Below are 25191 nucleotides of genomic sequence, written 5' to 3'. Positions count from 1 at the left end.
TGGATTGGATTGTGGTGAGCACCACTGATGATGGACAGGCCAGAGCCAGTCACTGAGTGCAGTTCTCTGGAAAATTTGAGATTAGATTAGATTACATTACAATGTGGAAACAGGCCCTTCGGCCCAACAAGTCCACACCGACCCGCCGAAGCGAAACCCACCCATACCCCTACATTTACCCCTTACCTAACACTATGGGCAATTTAGCATGGCCAATTCACCTGACCCTGCACATCTTTGGACTGTGGGAGGAAACCGGAGCACCCGGAGGAAACCCACGCAGACACGGGGCGAACGTGCAAACTCCACACAGTCAGTCGCCTGAGTCGGGAATTGAACCCGGGTCTCTGGCGCTGTGAGGCAACAGTGCTAACCACTGTGCCACCGTGCCGCCGTGATGTGGAGGTGACGATGCTGGACTGGCCGAAGCTCGAAGGCGCACGACAGCATGTTTATTTGAAATCACAAGCTTTCGGAAGCGCGCGCGAGCGCGCACCCCAACCACCAAAATTAGGTGCGAAGGGAGAGAAGAGCTCACAGAGTGTGTAGGCAGAGAGATCAAAAGATCCAGAATCTGGTTTCCAGCGCCTGCAGTCATTGTTTTTTTTTTACCACCCAGATCAAAAGATCATACAGCTGGGTGTGAATGGAGTATCAGATAATAAGTCTATCCAGGTGATCAAGAGTGTTAGATGGTGAGTAAAGTGTCAACAGCTGAATAGCCTGCAAAGGGATTAAGTGAGGCAGAGAGATAACTGCAAAAAATTAAAAATAAGGTGGTACTGGAGATAAACTTAAACAACTGGAATAACTTGGTACGTATAAGAGATGCATGCTGAGGGTCTAACCAAAGTAATTCAAAACTGTATACACTAGAAGATAGAGCAATCATAACAATTTATCAAAATTGGAATGGGGATGTTTGTTTGCTTGGGTGAATTTTAGTTAAAAGGAAAGTTTAGATAGATTTGGGATGCTTTTTTTCCTGTAAGTAAAGGGTTCAAATTAACGTTCCTAAAATCATTAGGAGTGAGCAACTGTTCCCCCTTGAAATGGATCATCTCTTATTTTCACTCTTTGCCCTATCCCCTTAAGGGATGTTATTTCTAGGATAGCTTTTAGAATACTGATCTGAGCAAACTTCAAGATGAATTTGACTGGTTCGAGCCAAAATGCAAGTGAGTCTTGTTATGACACAGTGGTGAACCCCTCTTAATTAAACCAAACATCCAGAAAAGCTGACCTTATCTTGTAATTTGTTAAAATGAGTGACAGAAAACTCTCAAATTCCACTATTTGAAGAAAAATAACATCAATTTATTTTTTAACTCTAAAAGTGAACAATAAACAACTATTCCTAACTCTAACCCCCCTTTTCTCTTAACAGCTTATTACTTGCCTCCAACAGTATAACAATATACTGTTCCAATAAGACACTTATTAAAATTACATTAACTGAATTTGAAAGCCAGACAGCTGCTGTCATCTTCTGTGATTTCACTCTGCCAGCTGCTGAATTCCCTGGGTCGTTGTCTTTCTTTTTACTGCAAGTATGTTTCATATGAAAAAGTACCTTTGATAGAGAGTGTTCCCTAATTTCTTGGATGTGTCTCAATGGCAGTAGCTCTCTCTCCAATTTTCAAAATGTCTGCATTTTTATATCCCCAACATTGGATTGTCTCGATGTTGGCAAAACAATAAATTCAAACTTGATTGAGTTTTAGTATCGTGGGGCATAATTCAAACTGGTTATTTTGACAACAACTTGAATTTAACCAGCAACCAAAACTCAGGTATCCATTTCACAATCAAACGTGACATATTTTCAATTTTCCAGTATACTGTGGAACTGCCAGCTAGTCATATACACGGGTGCTTGTAATCTCTCCGTTCAGAACAGCATTCACTCTCTCTCAAAGGTACAGTGCATGCTTTGACTTCATAACAGTTTAATACTGCAGATCCTGGAAATCAGAAATAAAAACAAAGTGCTGGAGATCTCGGCAGGTCTGGTGGATTCTATGGAGAGAAAATTGCTTAATATTTCTGGTCCCTATGACTCCTTTTCTTTGGAGAAGAGTCATGCTGGACTCAGCATTAACTCAGATTCTCTCTCCACGATGCTGCCATATCTGCTAATGTTTCTCCATCAGTTTCTGTTGCTATTGCAAATGAGTATTGCAAAATTAGGCAACGTTTGGAATAGTGTGTTCAATTCTTGTCTCCCTGCTACAGGAAAGATGTTGTGAAGCTTGAAATGGTTCAGAAAAAACTTACAAGGATTTACCAGTGCTGGAGGGTTTGAGCTATAGGGAGAGGTTAAATATTTTCCTGGAATGTCAGAGAATGAGGCATGATGTTACAGAAGTTTATCATATCATGACTGGCTTGGATAGGGTGATTTAACAAGGACTTCGTTAAATAGGGTGAGAGGGATAAGATTTTAAAGGGACCTAAGGGACAATGTTTTTCCATGCAGGAAATGGAACGAGCTGCCAGAGGGTATGTGGAGGTTGGATCATTTCCAGTATTTGAAAGACATCTGGATAGTCACATGAAAAGGGAAGGGTTTAGGGGGATATGGGCCAAATGCTGGCAAATGGGAAGAGATTAATTGAGGATATCTGGTCAGCATAAAGTTGAACTGAAGGGTCTGTTTCTGTACTGTACATCTATGACATCTATGAGTCTAGGCCAACGGAGAGGTGGTAATATTGTTCACGCAACCTCCCCCTTTCATTCACTGTTGTCATCACACACTACTCCTGGTTCCACAGTCAAAGAGTTCCCTTGTCTTTTATTGCATAAGAGTTGGGTGCCATGATGGAAGCGTGAGCAGGAAGACCCAGTTATCCAGCTGTCAGTTTAGAGCAAGGAGACAGGAGCTTTTTAGGTGATTGAGGGAAAGACTCATAATTTTTATTTATCTGTGGAATATCAGCATCAGTAGGTGGGTAAATTTATTGGCCATCTCTAATTGGACTTGAGAAGGTGGTTGTGAGGTGCCTCTTTGAGCTGCTACAATCCATGTATCGTAAGGTGTGGTGTAAAATTATGTCCCAATACATGTGTGAATCATAATGTAACACATGTATTGGGCCAAGCAGTGGAATGTGGTGAAACGGTTAAAAATTATGTCCCAATACATGTGTGAATCTAACCGGAATGGAGGTGTTGCTTAGTCCCGTGTGAATCTTATTACACACCTCCCCGTGTGAATCTTCTTATCTGTATGTAACCAGAATGGAATGTGTTTTTTAGCCTTGCTCTGCTGTTCACATGAATGTTTATATCTGGAAAAGAGTATATCAGCTGGAAAAGTCTCCAGTTCGGTGAGTCTGCTCCGGGGTTACGTTTAACCGCCGAGCGTGGGTTGTTGGCAACCGCTCTACGAGAACTGACGGCTCCCAGTTCCGGTAACATGTAGAGTGAGTATAAGCCAGACCCGTTGTAAGGATGAGACCTGGTTGTGGCGACGCTGCGGGGAATAAAATGCTCATATTCTAGCAGACTCGCCTCTTGGTCGTTTGTTCTGTGTCAGACTACTCTCCTACGAACCTGACCTTGAGAATTTTTTAAAACATAAGGACACCTACAGTGTTCTTGGAAAAGATGTTCCAGCATTTTACCGAGTGACCATGGAGGAGCTGCAATAACGTTTCCAAGTCAGGATGCTGTACGACTTTTGATTTGATTTGACTTGATTTATTATTGTCACGTGTACTGAGTTACAGTGAAAAGTATTGTTTGCATGCTAACCGGACATATACCTTACTTAAGTACATCAGGGTAATAGAACATAATGCAGAATATAGTGTTACAGCTACAAAGTACATGCAGACAAAGATCAATCATAAGTTGATAACAGTTGGGAAGAGGCTGTTTGTAAGTCTGTTGATACGTGTTTTCAAACTTTTGAATCTTCCATTCAATGGAAGGGACTGGGAGGGGACTTTGATGTTGTCTGCTTTCCCGAGGCAGAGGGAAGCGTAGATGCAGTCAATGGAAGGAAGGCTGGTTTTTGTGATGGACTGGGCTGCATTCATAACTCTCTGTAATTTCTTGAGGTCTTGGGCAGAGCAGTTGCCATACCAAACTGTGATGCATTGGGATAGGATCATTTCTTTGGTGCAACTATAATAATCAGTCGGAGTCATTGCAGACATGTGAATTTCCTTAACCTTCTGAGGAAGTAGAGGAATTAGTGTGCTTTCTTGAGTGTAGCATCGACATGGATGGACCAGGATAGAGCATTGGTGATATTTACTCCTTTCGACCAACTCCACCACAACACCATTGATACGGGGGGGGGGGGGGGGGTTTAGGGTGTAGGTTTGCTCGCTGAGCTGTAGGTTTGATATCAAACCTACAGCTCAGCGAGCAAACCTACGCCCGAAACCTCAACCTGAGTCACAAACCTTGCAAAAACCATTGATACAGACGTGCTTTTCCTCCACTCCACTTCCTGAAGTTGATGTACAGGTTCCTCTGTTTTGCTGACAGAGGGAGAGATTGTTAGGTTGGAGGGAACCTGCAGGTGGCAGTCTTCCCATGTATCTATAGCCTTTGTCTTTCTACATGGTACAGATCACAGCTTTGGAAGGTGCGAGCGATGGAGCCTTGGTGAGTTACTGCAATGTATCTTGTAAATGGGTACACACTGATACTGAGAAATAAATAAATGTTGAACTTTCTGGATGGGGTGCCAATTAATAAGGCTGCAATGATCTGGATGATGGGGGGGTCAGGCTTCTTGAGTGGATATGCATTGGGAAGGCAGGAGGTGAGTTACACGTCACAGAATTCCTAGCCTCTGACCTGCTCCCGCAACAGCAATATTTATATGGCTGCTTAAGTTCAGTTTCTGATCACTGGTAATCCCCAGTATGTTGGTAATGATTTGGATTTCCAGTTGAAGCACTGTAACCTACAAGGCAACAGACCATGAACTGAAAAGTAAGATTAGGCTGCAAAAATGCTGTAAATTTCTATGATTTTTATACTGATGCATCTCATGAAATTGTTAGGAGGGTTACAAGCATTTATTTATAAGAGGGGTCATATTGGGCTCCACATTAACTGACTCCACCTTAAGTGAAATATTTTTAAGGCGGAGGTGGATAGATTAAGCGTGTGGGTGAAAAACTCGGGGCAGATGGGAGCATGAATTTAAGGTTACAGTCAAATCCGGCATGATGTTGAATGATAGAGTATACTCAACGAGCTGAACGGCCTATTTCTGCTGCTTGTATGTATGTGTTGGTAGAACAGATGACTGAATCACTGATTTCTAAAACTTTCCACCAGTAGGGTTCTCCTCGCATCATGCCTGGCTTTGTTATGAGTCACGTGATTGCTATGCTTAATTTAAAAAAAACTCCTCATTGCACCAAATGCTTATAGGATGCTAAAAAGTCCTTGGCCTTTGTTCCATTAACAGCTCCTAAGTTGATATAATTTATTGAGTGTCTTCAGCTGTGAAGGTAATCTATCCAAATTTAGCTTAAATCTGGAACAAATGTAAGCATTCATGTGCTGAGAATGCCTAAGGAAGTTTCCTGTTGACTGGATAGTCTGGGAAGGTTGACTCATTCTGCAGCAAAGCTCTTAACTGTTATAAGCCCTGGCCTTTTATGGCTGATTAGTGAATGAACAATGGCCTAAATTCATTTGAAGTTTGTGTCGACAATTCAAAAATGTTTGTAATTGGAGGATCAATTCTTGTGTCCTACTTGTTAAATACAGAATCTTATAAGTCACTAAATTTAAATATGTATCAAGCTCCAAATTGTGCTCTGGCATTGGTTGGTTATTTCTGTGAGTTAACTCCTTTCTCTTCGCCACCATCCCACCCCATCCCCAGTACACATACAATGTAACTAGGCACTCTCCAAGATTTTAATAGTTCTGGACAAATTAGACTTGTACCCTGCTTGGAGTGTCATGGGTCATTATATGAAGTGTAAATTCAAGTTGCTACTAATTTGCCTCAATCTTAGTCTGCAATTTCTAACAGATAAGGGCAATTGAGGATTTATGTAGCAACAAGGATCTCTGAACTGCCTTAAGCAAGATCCAGAAATCGGGCAAGCAAAGGAAGTGGCAGTGCAAATAAAGTGGAATTATAAAATGTGCTACAACTCTGACGTAACCACTCAGGCTGCAGTTTGTAACCTTCATTAGTCTGCACAACAACATGCTACCTACATTTGATAGTTGGGAAGCTAGGCTGTCACAGTTTATTTGTCAGATTTAATATTTGAGATGAATACCTTACAGACACTTTTAAGGTGAGTCTTTCATATATATCTGTGAAAAGTCTGGGTTTCTCACAATTGCTATGTATTTTATGCTCTAGGAATTCACTTGGTTGCATATTTTCTTATAGGTTTTTAAAGTGCACCAATATTTCTGAGACGTGGTTACTGTTTCAAGAATGGAGGAGGTTTCAGGTGAGTGTTGTCCTGTGACGTTCTTGCTGTTCAAGGTGTTGGTGCTTAATGTTCATGTCCTATATTCCAGGCTTGAATTCAGTTGCTTCAGTGTTGAATTTTAGTCTGAGAAGCCATTTCCTACACCAGCAAGTCAGTTTGATGGTAGAACACGTCAACTCAGATTTATTTTTATGAAGAGCAATTGACATTGCAGAAAGTTGAGACTGACCAAAGTAAAGAGTTTATTCACAGCACTGTATGCACAAGTGCTGTATTTTGCAAAAATATTAGTGCAGAGTTGGAAGTAAGGCAATGCTGTATTCTTTAATCCCATTAGTTGAACCTCAGCGTTGGGACTCTAAGGTTGCTGAATTTTCCAATTTTGAGTCCCTGCCGAGAAAAGATTCTTATCTGACCAGAACAAGGTGTATTCAAACATATTATAGAGTTGAAGGCATAAGTCTCTCATCTGCTGGATGCTTAGCCTCCGATAGGAAATTGCTAGGTTTCAGTGGTGCCATGAATCAATATGTGGCTGCCACAAATTGATTCCTGGAGCCATAAAATGAAGTTTTATGACTTCAAATCTTTGATCTTAGTTGTGCCATCAGAAGGAGGGAGCCTTTTTGTGCTTTTCAAGCAGTAAAAGCAGAGGAGAGGTTTTCCAGATCTCAATCTGTACAAGTCCAGTTTTAAAACCTCCTTTTGCCTCAGGCAGATTCCACCTTAAAGGAAAAAGTCAAAATTGTGAGTGAACTGACCTCATAGAACATTACAGCGCTGTACAGGTGCTTCAGCCCTCGATTTTGCACCGACCTGTGAGACCAATCTGAAGCCCATCTAACCTACACTATTACATTCTCACTCATATGCCTATCCAACGACTATTTAAATGCCCTTGAAGTTGGTAAGTCTACTGTTGCAGACAGTGCGTTCCATGCCCTTACTATTCTGAGTAAAGAAACTACCTCTGACATCTCTCCTGTATCGATCACCCCCTCAATTTTAAATTATGTCCCCTCATCGCCATCCAAGGAAAAAGGCTCTCCCTGTCCACCCTATCTAACTCTCTGATTATCTTATATGTCTCAATTAAGTCACCTCTCAACCTTCTCCTCTGTAACGAAAACAGCCTCAAGTCCCTCGGCCTTTCCTCGTAAGACTTTCCCTCCGTACCAGGCAACATCCTAGTAAATCTCCTCTGAACCTTTTCCAAAGCTTCACATCCTTCCTATAATGCAGTGACCAGAACTGTACACAATACCCCAAGTGCAGTCACACCAGAGTTTTGTACAGCTCATGGTTCTGAAACTCAATCCCTCTACCAATAAAAGCTAACACACCGTATGCCTTCTTAACAACCCTATCAACCTGAGTGACAACATTCAAGGATCTGTGTACTTGGACACCGAGATCCTTCTGCTCATCTACAGTACCAAGAATCTTATCATTAGCCCAGTCCTCTGAATTCCTGTGACTCCTTCCAAAGTGAATCACCTCAAACTTTTCTGCCCAGCTCTGCAGCTTATCTATGTCCCTCTGTAATCTACAACCTCATTCGTCACTATCTACAACTCTACCGACCTTAGTGTCATCCACAAATTTACTGACACATCCTTCTATGTCCTCATCCAGGTCATTTATAAAAATGACAAACAGAGTGGACCCAGAACAGATCCTTGCGGTACCCCACTAGTAACTGAACACCAGGGTGAATATTTCCCATCAACCACCACCCTCTGTTTTCTTTCAGCGAGCCAATTTCTGATCCAAACTGCTGAATCACCCTTAATCCCATGCCTCCCTATCTTGTGCAGTAGCCTACCATGGGGAACCTTATCAAACGCCTTCCTGAAATCCATATACACCACATCAACTGCTTTACCCTCATCCACCTGTTTGGTCACCTTCTCAAAGAACTCAATAAGGTTTATGAGGCACGGCCTACCTTTCACAAAATCATGTTGACTATCCCTAATCAACTTATTCCTTTCCAGATGATTATAAATCCTATCTCTTATAACCATTTGCCCACAACTGAAGTAAGGCTCACTAGTCTATCATTAGCAGGGTTGTCTCTACTCCCCTTCTTGAACAAGGGAACAACATTTGCTATCCTCCAGTCTTCTGGCACTATTCCTGTAGACAATGACAATATAAAGATCAAAGCCAAAGGCTCTGCAATCTCCTCCCTGGCTTCCCAGAGAATTCTAGGATAAATCCTATCATTTTGAAGTGATATAACTTTATTGACTTCGAAATAATGGAGCAGTTGTAAAGATGTGCAAGTACATTTTGTCCTAAAGTGGGAAATATCATTTCAAGAGGATTGTGTCTTGATAAAATGTTCTTGGTGGGTATGTTAATCCAGTAGATTATCTGGATCGTTGTTTATTTTGGAACTGGATCATGACACAAAGCTATTTGACAGTGAATTAATTTATTTTAAAGGAAGGGGATGCAAGGTGTTTATTTACAGATTATACAGACATGCAGGTTGGCAGTTCAAATCCAGGGGGCTGACCTTCCAACCCTCCCTTAACTCTAAGTGCACTTGAAACCTGTTGCAGCTGTCCAGAATAAGTTATTGCTGCATTTGGTGCACTGGGCATATTTCCCTGGCATGGTGTTACCTCTAGCTGACCCCTTCCAGTCCTCTAAGCTGACTAAAAGGGGCAAAATTGAGAGCGGAGTTACAGGCCTGGTTGCCAGCTTTGCAGCATTGCCTCCAAAATCAACTTATTCCTGGCATTCATTTTGAAGGAAAAGAGGGAAATCATTTTGATTTTGGTCGTCTTAATATGATTATTCTCGAATATATGGGAGGTTGCCCACCACGATCAGTTACTGTAGGTGCCCTCTTGTTTTGTTACCTAGCTGCTGAGAAGCAGGAACACCTCAGACCTGCTCTTGTAGTACTAGGCTGTATGGGGACGCCTCCAGGGAACTACAGCAATCCTGGTCCACACTGCTGTGTGTCCCTAAGATTTCTCCCTGGAGCAAAGACCTGGAAAATTGGCTGCTTGTGAGTTAGTTGTTTAGCTCGCTGTTAGATTGACCTGAGCCAGTGTTTCCTGGTTTATTAGTTAAAGTCTTGTTAGATTTGTGTATGTACAATAGCACGTCCCATTGCAGAAACATCACTGTAAAATTATATCTCAAAGTGTAAACACTTGTCATTTGCATTTGGTTTCAATGATATTGGCAGAATGCATCAGAATCTTGATTAAAAATTGCATTTTGTATAGATCTGGAGGAGCAGTTGGCATCCGTTTCCAGTGAGATTCAAGCCTTAGGGCTCCAGATTCAGGAACTTCTGGAGAGGCAGCAGTTACTGGTTGAAAAGGAGCAGGTACTAAAGAAGAAGATAGAATCGTTGTCTGCGGATGACGGGGCCGGATCGAGTGCAACACCTGCCATGTCTGTGGAGGACTGGAACAAGAGAGGTCAGTGAAATCTATTCAATTCAGATCGGATCCACTTCTGTTTAAAGAATTTTAAGAAAAGAAGGATACACTTCATATGGCACTTTTTCAAGCCCTAAGGACATCCCAAAATATTCCACAGCTAATGTACTTCAGTGTGGTCATTGCTGTATTGTGTCAGATTCTGCAATCCATCTGCACACAGCAAACTCCCCCAAAGCAATGAGACAATGGGTGTAACCCATTTAGGGTATTGCATGCAGTTTTGATTAGCGTATTAGACAACTGAGTACAGAGGTACTGAAGGAGTTTCTGAAAAATTTTAGAAGGATGATTCTAGAAATGCTTGGGTATACATGTCAGGAAAGAATTGACAGTCTGTGTCTTTTTGCTCTTAAACGTAAGATAGCTGAGAGATAATGTAATACAGAGTTTAATACATTTAATTTTTGATAGAGTGGGTGCAGAGAGAATGTTTTCTCTAGTGGGGAGCAGTGTAAGTTGAGCATGATTTGATATAAAGTAGTCACCAAGAAATCCAATAGGGAAGGTGGAAGAAACTGCTTCACCAAAGAATGTGAAGGTCACTACCACAGGGAGTGGTTGAAGTGAATAGCATAGATGTTTCTTTGAAGGGAACCTAGATAAGCATATGAGGGAGACGGAAATAACAGTAGAGTTAAATAAAGGAAGAGGGGGGAAGGCTCTAGTGGGGCATAAATACTGGAATGGAGTGATTGGGCTTAATGATTTATTTCTGTGCCATACCTCCTGTGTAAGCATACTTAATTATTGAATAATCTAAATGTAATTGTTTGAAATATAAATATTAACAGTAACATCTTTGAATAGTGACAAGGGATCTTTTCTGTTCAGCGGAATGAGCAGATTGAGTCTGTGTAATGTCTCTACTGAAAGATGGCATCTGGAAGTACTAAAGTAGTGTGCCAGACTGTATTTGAGGTCTTAGACATGGCACTTGAACCCACAATCTTCTGACTCAGAGGAGGGAGTGGTATTGATTCTCCAAATATTCAGTTTGTTTTAAGATCACCTCAGTTGCAACTGCTAGCCCATTTTTAACCAAGCTCTGAAATTCAGCACTCAGAATTGAGTGCTGAATTTGTTTCATTGTAAAGAAAGGTTTGAATATTTAGGCTCAAGAATAGTTGAGGTGTGATGATCTGAGGAATTAATTCAATACCATGAAATGTTTGGTTTCATGAAAGATTGTAACTGCTTTACCAGTCATTATAAACGAAGGGGATGGAGTCTCAGAAAGGCATCAGAATAATTAGAAGAGACGTAAGGAAGTTAGAGACACAGCATACAAATTCCAAGAATTTGGAGAGCAAGAAAATGCCAACCGGTGTATCAAGCCTAACCCACACACCTTGATATAGAGTCATAGAGTTGTACAGCATGGAAACAGGCCCTTTGGTCCAATTCGTCCATGCTGATCAGATTCATCTAAATTAATCTAGTCTCATTCGTCAACATTTGGCCTGCTTCCATGCTGTAAGGATTCTATGACATGATGATATCTAGAAAATCATGACCAGACACTTTTAATCCCTGGCTACGTTATAATTTCCCAGGATTTCCCACCATGGTAAAACTAGTGGAATGGAACAGAAATGGCCTGCTGTAAATGAGCCAAGGAGATAGCCTCTGGCAGTTTACGAAGCAGTTCAGCCCTTCTCCTTACTTAACCACAAGGAAAGGAAAGCTTTTTAAAGAAAACCAATATCATATACACTTCACTGTTGACTGTCCTGGGCTTGCACCAGTGAAGCACCATTCTCATCTGAGGACTTGAAATCTCAAACATCTAAGTTAAAACTAATAATGTTACTAACTTGAATAAGCTAGCTTCCAATTAATAGCAAGTAGCTGAAGAAATGCTAGCACATGTTCAAAAATATTCTCTATAGAGATTATAGTGCAAAGATATCTGATTATTGGTTCGGTTGGAAATTTTATTGATATGTAATTCCTGAAATGGATGTTTATTATTTATAGATTAACATTGATGCGTGCTCAGTAGTTTGTTTGGCAAATGTAGCTAACAGGCATGGTTTACCTTTCATTCCTGACTAGATTTTCCATGGTCACAGAAGGTGGATGAGACTTTGAAGAGTGTATTTAAACTGCAAACCTTCCGACCATTGCAACTTCAGGCCATCAATGTTACAATGTCGGAGAAGGATATCTTTCTGATAATGCCGACAGGTGGTGGGAAGAGCTTGTGCTATGAGCTGCCAGCTGTCTGCTCCAGTGGTATGTACTGCAAACTGCTGATGTCACTTTTCCCAGTAATTCAATATTTTATGTAGCTCCAAATTCATTTATAACATTTTCAGTTATATTCTTCGCCGCTCTTTGAGCTTTGAAGAAACACTTCAAGAGATTTGTCATGTGAATTGTTTTAAATCTACTTTTTTCTTTGCTTTTTCCTGGTTCAGAACAATTGTGTTAAAGTGATAATTTCTGCTCACTTCAAAGAAACTGGCTTGGGAATGTTATAAGGAAAATACTTGGATTTTAGTAGCATCTTAAGGGGTGGCACAGTGGCTCAGCGGTTACACTACTGCCTCACAGTGCCAGGGACCCGGGTTCAATTCCAGCCTCCGGCAACTGTCTATGTGGAGTTTGCATATTCTCCCTGTGTCTGCGTGGGTTTTCTCCGGGTGCTCTGGTTTCCTCCCAAAATCCAAACAATGTGCAAATTAGGTGAATTGGCCATGCTAAATTGCCCATGGTAGGTTGTGTAGGTTAGGTGCATTAGTCAGTGGTAAATGTAGAGTAATAGGTATGGGGAATGGATCTTGTTGGGTTACTCTTCGGAGGTGAAAATGTGTTGCTGGAAAAGCGCAGCAGGTCAGGCAGCATCCAAGGAGCAGGAGAATTGTCGTTTCGGGCATGAGCCCTTCAGGAAAGAAGAACTCTTCGGAGGGTTGATGTGGACTTGTTGAACCAAATGACCTGTTTCCACACTGTAGGGATTCTAGGATTTGATCTTTTATAGCTGCAGGAGGCTCCCAAATCTTTAACAGCTAGGTCTGCAGCATGAAGAAAGTTAATCTAATTTCAAAAGTATAATGATTAGTCTTTGTGATGGTAATGATTTTTGTCCTTTACGGATTTATGGATGAGATATCACTTCTTGCTCTAAATAACACTATTCATAGTTAAGGCACATTCTTGGTTCAACTTCTTTTTAAGTATGCACCAGTTATAAAATAACACTAGGGCCTATTTATAACAAAGATATTTAACTAAAAATATATAAATTGACAAGAATTCATTGTAATGTCTACAAAATGTTGAGGGTGGAAGAAAGCTGATGTTTTGCAATTAATTGCTCTTTTGTTTGATTAGGATTCACTCTGGTAATCTGTCCCTTAATCTCATTGATGGAAGATCAACTAATGGTCCTCGAACAATTAGGTATCGCATCTACAATGCTGAATTCCAACAGTACTAGGGTAAGAACAAAATACTTAGGCGGAGTCTCTACTTTCAGATTTTAATTATTAAATAGATACGGTCTTTCTCCTGGGGTGGAGGAGTCCAGAACTATAAGGCAGAGGTTTAGGGTGAGAGGGGAAAGATTTAAAAGGGACCTAAGGGGCAACTTTTTCACGCAGAGGGTGGTGCGTGTATGGAATGAGCTGCCAGAGGAAGTGGTGCAGGCTTGTACAATTACAACATTTAAAAGGTATCTAGATGGGTATATACATTGGAAGGGTTTAGAGGGACATGGGCCAAGTGCTGGCAAGTGGAACTAGGTTAATTTAGGATATCTAGTCGGCATGGACAAGTTGGACCAAAGGATCTATTTTCGTGCTGTACATTTCTATGACAGTATGACTTAGTAAAAGTTAAATTTACAAGGTTTTACTTTTCCTTTCTACTTATTTTATTTCTCTTATTTTAATCTTTTCATTTTTTTTGCACTAGATTTCACATTGAATTACAAATTCCCACCGTTAATTATTCAGACTTGGCACTTCTCATGTACAGTTTGTCTGTCTGGTTGATTAAGGAGAAAAACATTTGCTTGCCCTGCTCGCATAGTTCTGAGATTTTCCCTAGAGACAGTGCAATTTTTGGAAGTTGATTGACAGCAACTTACCATGCATAAACCCATAAGTCTCTGGACAAGTGTAAGTATGACAACTGGCTGGCACATTTAGTGCACCACTGATTACTGTGTTTCATTGTTATTGACGAGATTGGAATGGCCCACTGAATTTCTTCAAATCCAGCCTTATAATCTTTTACATCCAGAGATAGTCATATGTATTTTGACTTTGTAAAATATATAAATATTAGTATTGTTTTGTTTGATATGGCCAATAAAGTGAACTGGATTGGAGCTATACTGACTGACTTCTTCTGGTGGACTTCAACCCCAAACAATGTCATTATCTGTTTTGGAGAATGATACCTGGCTAAAAGGATCAAATCATGAAGGCAGATTGCATGAAACTCTCTTGAAATCTTGAGTATAGAAGATTGAGGGTGATCTAATTGAAACTTCTAAAATGTTTTAATTATTTGAAAGATTAGGTAGATGCAAACATTTTTTTTTCCCCAGAATGAGAACAGTCTTAGATTTTCAAATTGTAGAATTTAAAGGTAGTAACAGGAAGCAGTTCCTCCCACAAAGGGTGATTGAAGTCCTAAATCTGTTTCCTGTTTAAAAAGACTGAAGTTGAGTTTGATAGAATGCTTGCTAAATGGGGACTTTGAGGCATATGAAACCAAATTGGGCAACTATAGAGTTGAAGAACCGATTTAACTGCATGTTGAAATAGGCTGTAGAGGCTGAATGGCCCATTACTGTTGCTAAATTCAGCATTCTTCAGCTTTTCAAACAAAGTTTAGAAAGAGAAAAATGAGCTCAGCACCTATGCATCTAGCTCTTTAGTCCAATCGTGCATGTCACATAATTGTTTATTTGGACTGAAGGACTGTGACTAGTGGTTTTCTGCAGGGGTTGGTGCTGGGTCCACTTTTTTGTTCATTGTTTATATAAATGATTTGGATGAGAATTTAGGAGGCATGGTTAGTAAGTTTTTGTGGATGACACCAAAGTTGGTGGAATGTTTGAAAGTGAAGAAGGTTACTGAAGATTACAAAGTGATCTTGATCAATTGGGCCAACAGGTTGAGGAATGGCAGATGGAGTTTAATTTGGATAAATGTGAATTATTGCATTTTGGTAAAACAAACAGGGGCAGGACTTATGCAGTTAATAGTAGGGGCCTGGATAGGGTTGTCAGAGACACCTAGAGAATCAGGTATATAGTTATTTGGAAGTTGCATCACATATAGACTGGGTAGTTAAGGCATTTAGCATGTTTGCCTTCATCATGTTGGGACATCATGTTGAGGTTGTAAAGGATGTTGGTGAGGCCACTTTTGAAGTGCTGTGTGTAGTTCTGGTTGCCCTGCTATAGGAAGGATATTATTAAATTGGAGTGGATTCAGAAAAGCTTTGCCTGGATTTTGCTGGCACTGGAGGGTTTGAGATATAAGGATAAGCTGGATAGGCTGGCATGTTTTTCACTGGCTGACCTTGCAAAGTTTATAAAATCATCTTTTTCCCAGGATGGGGGAGTTCAAAACTAGGGGGCATATTTTTAAGGTGAGAGGAGAAAGATTTAAAAGGGACTTGAGGGACAATCTTTTCACACAGGGAGTGGCTCGTTTGTGGAATGAACTGCCAGAGGATGTGATAGATGTTCCAAGTTTTAGAAGACATTTGGATAAGTATATGAATAGGAAATATCTGGGGGAATATGAGCCAAATGGAGGCAAGTGGGACTAATTTAGTTTGGGGAGCATGATTGGCATAGCCGAGTTGGACTGAAGGGCCTGTTTCTGTGTGCTGTATGACTCTAATTGTGTGTCAGATTCATAACAATGTCGTGTACGATGTGCTACTTGTTTTCATTGTACAAGTGTCTTGTGAATTGTAAACACAACCTTTTTTTTCCTGTAATTATCTAACATATAATTGCACCAATTTTGTATGATCTTCTGGGGGTATTCTGTAAGATGTTTCAGAATGGTTCACTAATGTTACACTTTTAGATGAACCCAGCAGTTTACGATTTGATCTTCACTAGTAATGTGTCATAGAGTCACAGTGGTTTAACATTACAGAAAGAGGCTCTTTGGCCCATCATGTCCATGCAGCTCATTATACATTCGTCCATTTTAATCCAGTTTTTCCAGCATGTGGCCCATAGCCTTCTATGCTCTGGTGTTTCTAGCTTACATTTAAGTAGTTCTTAAATGTCTTGAGGGTCTCCACTTCTATCACCCTTCTAGGCAGTGAGTTCCAAATAGCCGCAACCTTCTGGGTGTAAAGAATTTTTCCTCCAATCGCATCTAATCCTCCTGCGCCTTCCCTTAAAATTGTGCCTTCTGTTTATTAACTGTCCTACAAAGAGGAAAGTTTTCTCTTTACCTACCATGTCTGTGTTCTTCAGAACCTTACAGCAGAGAAGGCTAAGGGAGGATTGAAATGAAAAAAAAAATCCTAGCCTGTCTAGACTGAATAGTCTTCATATCTAAATTGCTCCAGCCCAGGCAACATCCTGGTGAATCTCCTCTTCACCCTCTCCAGTGCAATCACTTCCTTCCTACAGTATGGTGACCAGAACTGCAGACAGTATTCCAGCTGTGGCCTAACTAAATACAACTCCACTATAATATACTTGTTCTTGTATTCAGTGCCTTGACTAATAAAGGAAAGTATCCAATATTTCTATGTAACCACCATATCTACCCATCCTGCTGCCATCAAGGATTATGAGCAAACACAACAAGGTTCCTCTGATCCTCTTGTGTTTGTTAGAATCTTACCCTTTAATATATACTTCCCTACATTATTAGTCCTCCCAATGTATTAAATTCTATTTTCCTCCATTCAGATGTTTTGACAAACCTGTCTATATTGTCCTGTAGTCTGAGCCTTTTCTCTTCACTGTTTACAACACTACCAATTTTCATGTTATCTTTGAACTGACTGATCATATTTTCTACATTCATATCTAGATCATTAATGAACACTACAAACAGCATGGGACCTAGCACCAAATGCTGTTGTACATCACTAGACATAGACTTCCAGACTCAAAAATATCCTTTAATCATCGCCCTCTGCTTCTTGCCACTAAGCAATAATGAGCTCCATTGGTTATTGCTGAAAAAGGACAGATTTAGACAGAACCTTTTGTCATTGGGACAATTTGCAAGTATACCAATTTACTTGTAAATAACTATAATTATTGAATATAATTAAGTATAATTATTCAGTGTTATACAGTATAAATGTTGATTTTTCTCTTTACATTTGTTGTTCCTACGAATTATCCTGATGAGTCCTTCAACAAAATGTTTTTTTTTGGCAGTACTTCAGTTTACTCCTGCTATAATTGGTTATTGACATTCATTCCAGTTCAACAACGACACCGACTTTGAGTGCCCTAAAATGGGAACATATAGGCAGCAATTGTGTTGTGGAATTTATGTCGATCTTCGAGTTATGATTGCTAACCGCTTCTGAAAGTATATTTGGCTTACTAATTTCTATAATTTGGAAACAAGGTTTATTACCATCTTCTCCTTGCCCCCTGCTTCTTCCCCTCACCCACCTCCACCTGAAGTGACATTTGGCTTCTTTGTACAAAAGACTTTTCAGAGTAAATCTCTCTTTTTTTATAGGAACATATAAAGTGGGTCCATGATGAAATGCTGAACAAGTCTTCCAAGCTGAAGCTTCTGTATGTGACTCCAGAGAAGATTGCTAAAAGTAAAGCCTTCATGTCCAAGCTGGAAAAGGCATACAATGCAGGATGCCTGACTCGTATTGCCGTAGATGAGGTTCATTGTTGCAGTCAATGGGGTCATGATTTCAGACCTGGTGAGTACTAATGTTCTCAAATTGGAAGGTACCCTATATATAGTATATACATTCAGGTGTATGTATGTGTGCAATATGTGGGAGTATATGTCACTTAAATTATTCCACTTGAACAGATTGGGGGAGGACTGGGATTGTGAATTTAAACTATTTAAGAACGCAAATAGATTGGATATAGGCAGTTTCTTTTCTCAGAGTAGTGAGTAGCCAGAATTTATTGCCAACTGTTGTCTGGTTGTTGGCTTTCCACATTGCCTTCAAGAAGGAGGAGAGCAATTTCATCACTGGGGCAGAGATTGTTATGTAGAATGTGAGTGTCTTTATAGATAACTCTTGAGTCATGTTGTTTTCATTACTTTTGATTAATAGCAGGGAGGGTAAGGGAGGGTAAGGGAGTTTTGGAGAAGAATTTGCTGGAGTATCTCCCCTAAGCTTTGGCATTGCCTCTGAGGATGTTGGATGGGTAGAGTTTATTGGAGAGGCTGTATTTAGCCATGACGCTACAATACGTGCAGAGTAGGCTTGATGGACTTTGCTTGCCTGTCACCTTTGTATGTTCTGATGTTTGTCAAAGTTCCAAAGGAATACATCTACAGCTTTGTACTTACCATAATGAGGTATATATCAATAAATGAGACAATACATATTGAATTTAGGCAGCAGCACATAACTCAGTATTCCACATAAGGAAGGAACTTGTATTTATATAACATTTTATTACAGTGTTAGATAGTGAAGCATAGTCGCATTAATACATAGATAAATGTCGCAGCCAATTTGAGCATAGCAAGGCGTTACACAAAGCAAATGAGATGAATGATTGGTTAACCTGTACTTTTTAGGAAAGAGTTTTTAGTTAGTTTGAGGAAGGAACAATCACCTGGACAGAAAATAGTTTTAATATCCAATTCAAGAGGTGGAACCTACAATAATGCAGCCTTCCCTCAACCTGGCATTTGAAGACATGGCCCAATTAGTCTTCTACCAACTACTCCTATATGGTTTAAATAGTGTACAGTAAAATTGAAACAGTTTAATCTATTTACATATTAAAATTTTAAGGCTAAGCTGCTCCAATTATGGGAAGGTAATTTTGACAGTTGAAGAATGATTTTAAATTAATAATATCAGATTGTCCACTTGTTCTAAACATTTTATGATTTTCCTTTTTACAATGCAATTCTCACTTGTTTGAAATTGTTAATAGTAACTTCAATTTTGTCAAACTTCTATTACTGCTGACAAATTGACAACTGCCTCACAAACAGTTGCTGGGCCAGTTTTGATGGACCAGTATTGGTATGACTAGGTTACCCCAAAAGCGCTATATAGTCTTTTTTGCAGGGCCACCTGGGCATAGAGAATGCTGTCCTCTGTGAAGAAGGTAAGCAAGAAAACCTGATACCAGATCTACCAAGCCACAAGCCATGGTCATCTTGTACTGTAAATTATAATATTTGCCAAGCCCATGATGGCCTCCTTCTTCAAAGACCGCAATTTCCCCTCCAACGTGGTTGACGATGCTCTCCCTGCATCTCCTCCACTTCCCGCTCCTCCGCCCTTGAACCGCGCCCCTCCAATTGCCACCAGGACAGAACCCCACTGGTCCTCACCTACCACCCCACCAACCTCCAGATACATCATATCATCCTTCGTTATTTCCGCCACCTCCAAACAGACCCCACCACCAAGGATATATTTCCCTCCCCTCCCCTCCCCTATCAGCGTTCCGGAAAGACCACTCCCTCCGCGACTCCCTCATCAGGTCCACACCCCCCACCAACCCAACCTCCACTCCCAGCACCTTCCCCTGTAACCGCAAGAAATGCAAAATTTGCTCCCGCACCTCCCCCCTCACTTCCCTCCAAGGCCCCAAGGGATCTTTCCATATCCGTCACAAATTCGCCTGCACCTCCACACACACCATTTACTGCATCCGCTGCACCCGATGTGGCCTCCTCTACATTGGGGAGACAGGCCACCTACTTGCGGAACGTTTCAGAGAACACCTCTGGGACACCCGCACCAACCAACCCAACCGCCCTGTGGTTGAACACTTTAACTCCCCCTCCCACTCCGCCAAGGACATGCAGGTCCTTGGCCTCCTCCATCGCCAGACCATGGCAACACGACGCCTGGAGGAAGAGTGCCTCATCTTCCGCCTAGGAACCCTCCAACCACAAGGGATGAATGCAGATTTTTCCAGCTTCCTCATTTCCCCTCCCCCCACCTTATCTCAGTCTCAACCCTCGGACTCAGCACTTCCTTCTTGACCTGCAATCTTCCTCCCGACCTCTCCGCCCCCACCCCCTCTCCGACCTATCACCGTCACCTTAACCTACTTCCACCTATCGCATTCCCAACACCCCTCCCCTAAGTCCTTCCTCCCTACCTTTTATCTTAGCCTGCTTGGCACACCCTCCTAATTCCTGAAGAAGGGCTTATGCCCGAAACGTCGATTCTCCTGCTTCTTGGATGCTGCCTGACCTGTTGTGCTTTTCCAGCAACACATTTTTCAAGCCCATGATCAGACAGTCGGTATGATTGAATGACAAGTTGCAGATACTTTTTCGTAGCAATATTTATGGCTATTGACTCCTTCAAGATGAATCTTTAGTGAGAAACCGATTGTTGTCCACAGCCTTAGACTTTAGATAGTATATTTGCTCACATCATGTACTGTACTCTCATGTTAAAAGAGGTTCTTAAAAACATTGTGCTTTGGATTCAGCCATTTTTCATGGCAGAGAACTCCACAGGTTCACTACTCTTTGGTTGAAGAAGTTTCTACTCCTCTTATTCCTAAATGCCCTACCCTGTATCCTTAAGGTGTGACCCCTGGCCTGGACTCCCCAGTTATCAGGCATATCATTCCTACATTTATCCTGTTCGAATTTTATAAGTTTATATGAAATCTCCCCTCATTCTTCTAAATACCAATGGATATTATTCCAAACTGATTCAGTCTCTCTTCATACATCAGTCCTATTAAATCCCAAGAACCAGTCTGGTAAACTTTATTGCTCCCCTTCAGTAGCCAGAACATTTTTCCTCGGGTAAGGAGATTAGAACTGTGTGCAGTACTCCAGGTGTGGTCTCACCAAAGCTCCGTATTTTTGTTTTATTCATTCATGGATGTAGCTAAACTTGCAATTATTGTCCATCCCTAATTGCCCAGAGGGCATCAAAATATCCCTGCTCCTTTACTTGAATCCTCTCTCCATGAAGGTCAACATTCCATTGACCTTTTTCACCACCGGCTTCACCTGCATGCTTATTTTCAGCAACTGGTGTACAAGGACACCCAGGTCTCATTGCATCTCCCCCTTTCCCAATCTATCACCATTTGGATAATAATCTATTTTCCGACACTGAGGGTACTCAAATTGACTCCAGACCGCATGAATTTTCCTGGCATCAGGCCAAACATGGGCAAGGAAATCTCTGATTACCTTGTATTGCCCTTGCAACCATCCTGAACAACAACTGGGGAAAGCATGGGGAAAGGTGCAGATTTTACTTTGGGTAAGGGACTTCAGTGTGCTTCTTCAGGAGTGGTTTGGGAGCAGCACAACAGACCAAGCCAGTCCTGACTTAAAGAGCATAATTGCTTGACTGAGTATGCAGCAGTGAGTCGACAAGAGGGAACCCCATACTTGGCATTATTCTCACCAATCTGTCTGCTGCAGATACCACTGTCCATGTGCACTTCAAACAGATTTAGGAACTCAAGACTAGAAATCCATGATGTGCTATTGGATACCAGCAGCAGAATTTTCAATCTGCAACCTCCTGGGCTGGCATATCTCCCATTCCAGCATAACTGGGATCAACCTCCCTTCTATAAAGAGGTCAGCAGGGCATGCCAGGATTGCACCAGACACATGTGAAAATAAGTTGCATCGGCAGCAAATGAAAGACAGGGCTAAGCAATTCCATAGATGGAAATGTGTTGCTGGAGAAGCGCAGCAGGTCAGGCAGCATCTAGGGAACAGGAGAATCGACGTTTCGGGCATTAGCCCTTCTTCAGGAATGAGGAAAGTTTGTCCAGCAGGCTAAGATAAAAGATAGGGAGGAGGGACTTGGGGGAGGGGCCCCTCCCCAAGTCCCTCCTCCCTATCTTTTATCTTAGCCTGCTGGACAAACTTTCCTCATTCCTGAAGAAGGGCTAATGCCCGAAACGTCGATTCTCCTGTTCCCTAGATGCTGCCTGACCTGCTGCGCTTCTCCAGCAACACATTTCCATCTCTGATCTCCAGCATCTGCAGACCTCATTTTCTCTTCTAAGCAATTCCATAACCAATGAATCCGATCTAAGCTTTGCGGTTCTGCCATATCCAATCGTAAATGGCAGTGGATGATTAAACAATTCACTGAAAGATGAGGGTCCAGAGTTACATCATCTTTAATAATTAGCACATCAGTGAAGAGACAAGGCTGAAGCTTTTGTAACATCTGAATATCAATCTGAAGTGCCAAATAGATGATCTATCTTGACCTCCTCTGGCAACCTGTCACAGTGTCTTCAGCTAATTCATTTCACTTCACATGATATCAAGAAGTAGCAGAAGGCACTAGATACTGCACAGGCAATGGGAGCTGACAGTCTTCTGGCATTAGTACTGAAGACTTGAGCTCATGAAGTTGTTGTCCCCCTGGTCAATCTGAACCACAAAACTGGTATTGACTCGACAATATGGAAAATTGTCTAGGTGTGTCCTGTCTGCAAAAAGCAGAACAATTCAAATCTAGCAACTTACTACCTCAACAATCTACTCTATATTATCAGTAAACTGGTTGCTGTGGTCATCAACTGTGCTATTAAGCAGCAGTTGCTTAGCAATAACCTGATCACTGATGCTTAGTTTGGTTTTTGCTAGGACTGCTAATTAGAGCCTTGGTTCAAACATGGACAAAATAATGGAATTCTAGAGGTGGAAACTTACCCCCACTGACACCAAGGCCAGGCCACGTTTGAGCAAGTGTGATATCAAGGAGGCAAATTAGAGTCAGTGGGAATCAATGGGAAGATTATGCTGTTTGGAGTCTTATCTAGTGCAGAGGAAGATGGCTGTGGTCGTTGGAGGTCAGTCATCTCAGCTCCAGGACATCGCTGCCGGGGTTCCTCAGAGTAGTATATTTGAGGCACAGCCATGTTCAGTTGCCTCAACACCTCCTTCAATCATATGGTCAGAAATAGGGATGTTCACTGCAGAATGTTCTGCACCATTTACAACTCCTCAGATACTGAAGTGATTTATGTCCGAATGTAGCAAGACCTGGACAATAGTCTGGGGCTGATAAGTGGTGAATGACATTCACATCGCAAAAATTCCACGCGATGATCACTTCCAAAAAGGGAGAATGTAACCATTGGCCCTTGACATTCAAAGGCATTACCATCACTGAATCCCCCGCTATCAACATCTTACCATTGGTCAGAAACTGAACTGGACTAGCCATACAAATACTGTGGTTACAAAAGTAGATCAGAGGCTAGGAGTACTGCATTAAATAACTGACACGCAACCCCCTCCAAAAATCCTGTCGCACTCCAGGAGGTCTAATCAGAAATGGGATAGAACATTCGCAACATGGTTGGAGTGGAACTCCAGCAATGTTCTAAACTCAAAGAAAGAGCACCTGCTTGATTAGCACCCCATTCTTCATGTTCAATATTCTCTCTCTTCCAACACCAATATACAGGAGCAGTAAGATGTATTGCAGAAAGTCAGCAAGGTACCTTCAACAATACCTTCCAAAGCCACAGCCACTACCATCTAGAAGGGCAGGAGTAAATAAGAAACACCATCATCAGCAAGTTCCTGTCCAAGCTCCTCACTGTGCTGATTTGGAAATATTTCACCATTCCTTCTCTGTTGCTGGGTCAAAAGCCTGGAACTCTCTCTCTTCTAACATTTGGTACACCAAATTGACTACACGGGTTCAAGAAGACTGCTCACCGCTGCCATCTTCTCTAGAGCAATGTATAGAGAAACACTAAATGCTGGCCTAGACATCCAGTCCAAACCCCTTGAGGCCAGGTCTCCTAATAGAATGATAGTTGTTACAGCAGTGAGGACAGGACATGTATTAGGTCCATGAGGAAGTCCCAGTGCAGTTGACTCTGTGGGAATTAGCTGCTTGGGGTTGTTACCAGGATGTTGCCTGGAATGGAGAATAGATCGTACAAGGATAGGTTGAGAGTGCTAGGCCTTTTCTCATTGGAATGGAGAAGGATGTGGGGTGCCTTGATAGAGGTTTATAAGATGATCGGGGAATAGATAGACAGTCAGAGGCTTTTTCCCCGGGTACAACAGAGTGTTACAAGGGGACATAAATTTAAGGTGAAGGGTGGAAGGTATAGGGGAGATGTCAGGGGTAGGTTCTTTACCCAGAGAGTGGTGGGGGCATGGAATGCGCTGCCTGTGGGAGTGGCAGAGTCAGAATCATTGGTGACCTTTAAGCGGCAATTGGATAGGCACGTGGATAGGTGCTTAAGCTAGGACAAATATTCGGCACAACATTGTGGGCCGAAGGGCCTGTTCTGTGCTGTATTGTTCTATGTTCTATGTTTGTTTTCAGTGCACTGTGCTGCTTTGGCTAGAAAGGCTCCGAGCCCAGAAGTTCAAGTAAAAATCTCCTTAAAGGTAAATAGGCAACGTTTTATCTGATATTGGTAGTACCCCTATTTCAGATCAGAAGATTCAAGCTACTAAAACATATCGATTAGACAAATTACGAAGTGTCTTTTTGGTGTAAATTTCCACAGTGACTATTTATGGGAAAAACTTAAAGGTGAGGAGACATAATTTCTGGTATTGCTTTTAGAGATAAACATTAAACTTTGTTACCTCTAGACTACAAGAGCCTTGGTATCCTGAAACGTCAGTTCCCAAAGACTCCGTTAATTGGATTGACAGCAACTGCAACAAGCAATATCTTGGAAGATGTGAAAAAAATCCTGTGCATCCCCAAATGCCTCATGTTTACAGCTTCCTTCAACAGACCCAATCTGTTTTATGAGGTACCTAACATACACTGAAACATTGAACAACTTGCTCATTTGTTTTAGTTTCAGTAAAATATGTTGGTTTTACTTGAATTTACGCACATAGTCAAATGCATTCAAATTCAACACATGATACCACAACAATGTTTATTATTCTTCAGAATTGGAGGGTGATTAATTTCTTATGTTGTAGCTGGCAGTAAAAGCCATTTTACAATTAGGGCATCAAGTAACAAGTTTAAATTGGGTTGGGAGAGAGTGGAAAAATGAAAGGCATTGTCTTTGTACACACTACTTCAAAATCCAAATGCCAAAAATCTTCACATTTGCTCTCTCTTGATCAGAGTCTTTCTCACACATGCTTAAATATGTGAACTGA

The 25191-nt window shown here is 41.3% G+C and overlaps 1 protein-coding gene across 4 annotated transcripts in view; it reads left to right on the top strand.

The window, feature by feature from the left end:
• The window catches only part of recql (RecQ helicase-like), a 48402-nt gene that overhangs the window by 460 nt on the left and 22751 nt on the right, over positions 1–25191 (top strand). The window contains exons 2-8 of one of the 4 annotated variants that reach the window (XM_043713435.2): positions 620–695; positions 6389–6452; positions 9683–9880; positions 11960–12139; positions 13241–13347; positions 17602–17800; positions 24661–24827. In XM_043713435.2, coding sequence (XP_043569370.1) covers positions 6437–6452; positions 9683–9880; positions 11960–12139; positions 13241–13347; positions 17602–17800; positions 24661–24827 — 867 coding nt within the window. In that variant the 5' untranslated portion in view covers positions 620–695; positions 6389–6436. Of the gene's footprint in view, positions 1–619; positions 696–794; positions 816–6152; positions 6291–6388; positions 6453–9682; positions 9881–11959; positions 12140–13240; positions 13348–17601; positions 17801–24660; positions 24828–25191 lie in introns of those variants that run through there. The other 3 variants (XM_043713436.2, XM_087999679.1, XM_043713434.2) reach the window with 3 other exon arrangements.

This window comes from Chiloscyllium plagiosum, unplaced genomic scaffold (genome assembly GCF_037043375.1).
Source record: "Chiloscyllium plagiosum isolate Xiang-an unplaced genomic scaffold, Cpla_swu_hap1 HiC_scaffold_23, whole genome shotgun sequence".
Classification (NCBI taxonomy): domain Eukaryota; kingdom Metazoa; phylum Chordata; class Chondrichthyes; order Orectolobiformes; family Hemiscylliidae; genus Chiloscyllium; species Chiloscyllium plagiosum.
The sequence above is the reverse complement of the archived record's forward strand: the minus strand, read 5'-3'. Positions and strand labels throughout refer to the sequence as shown.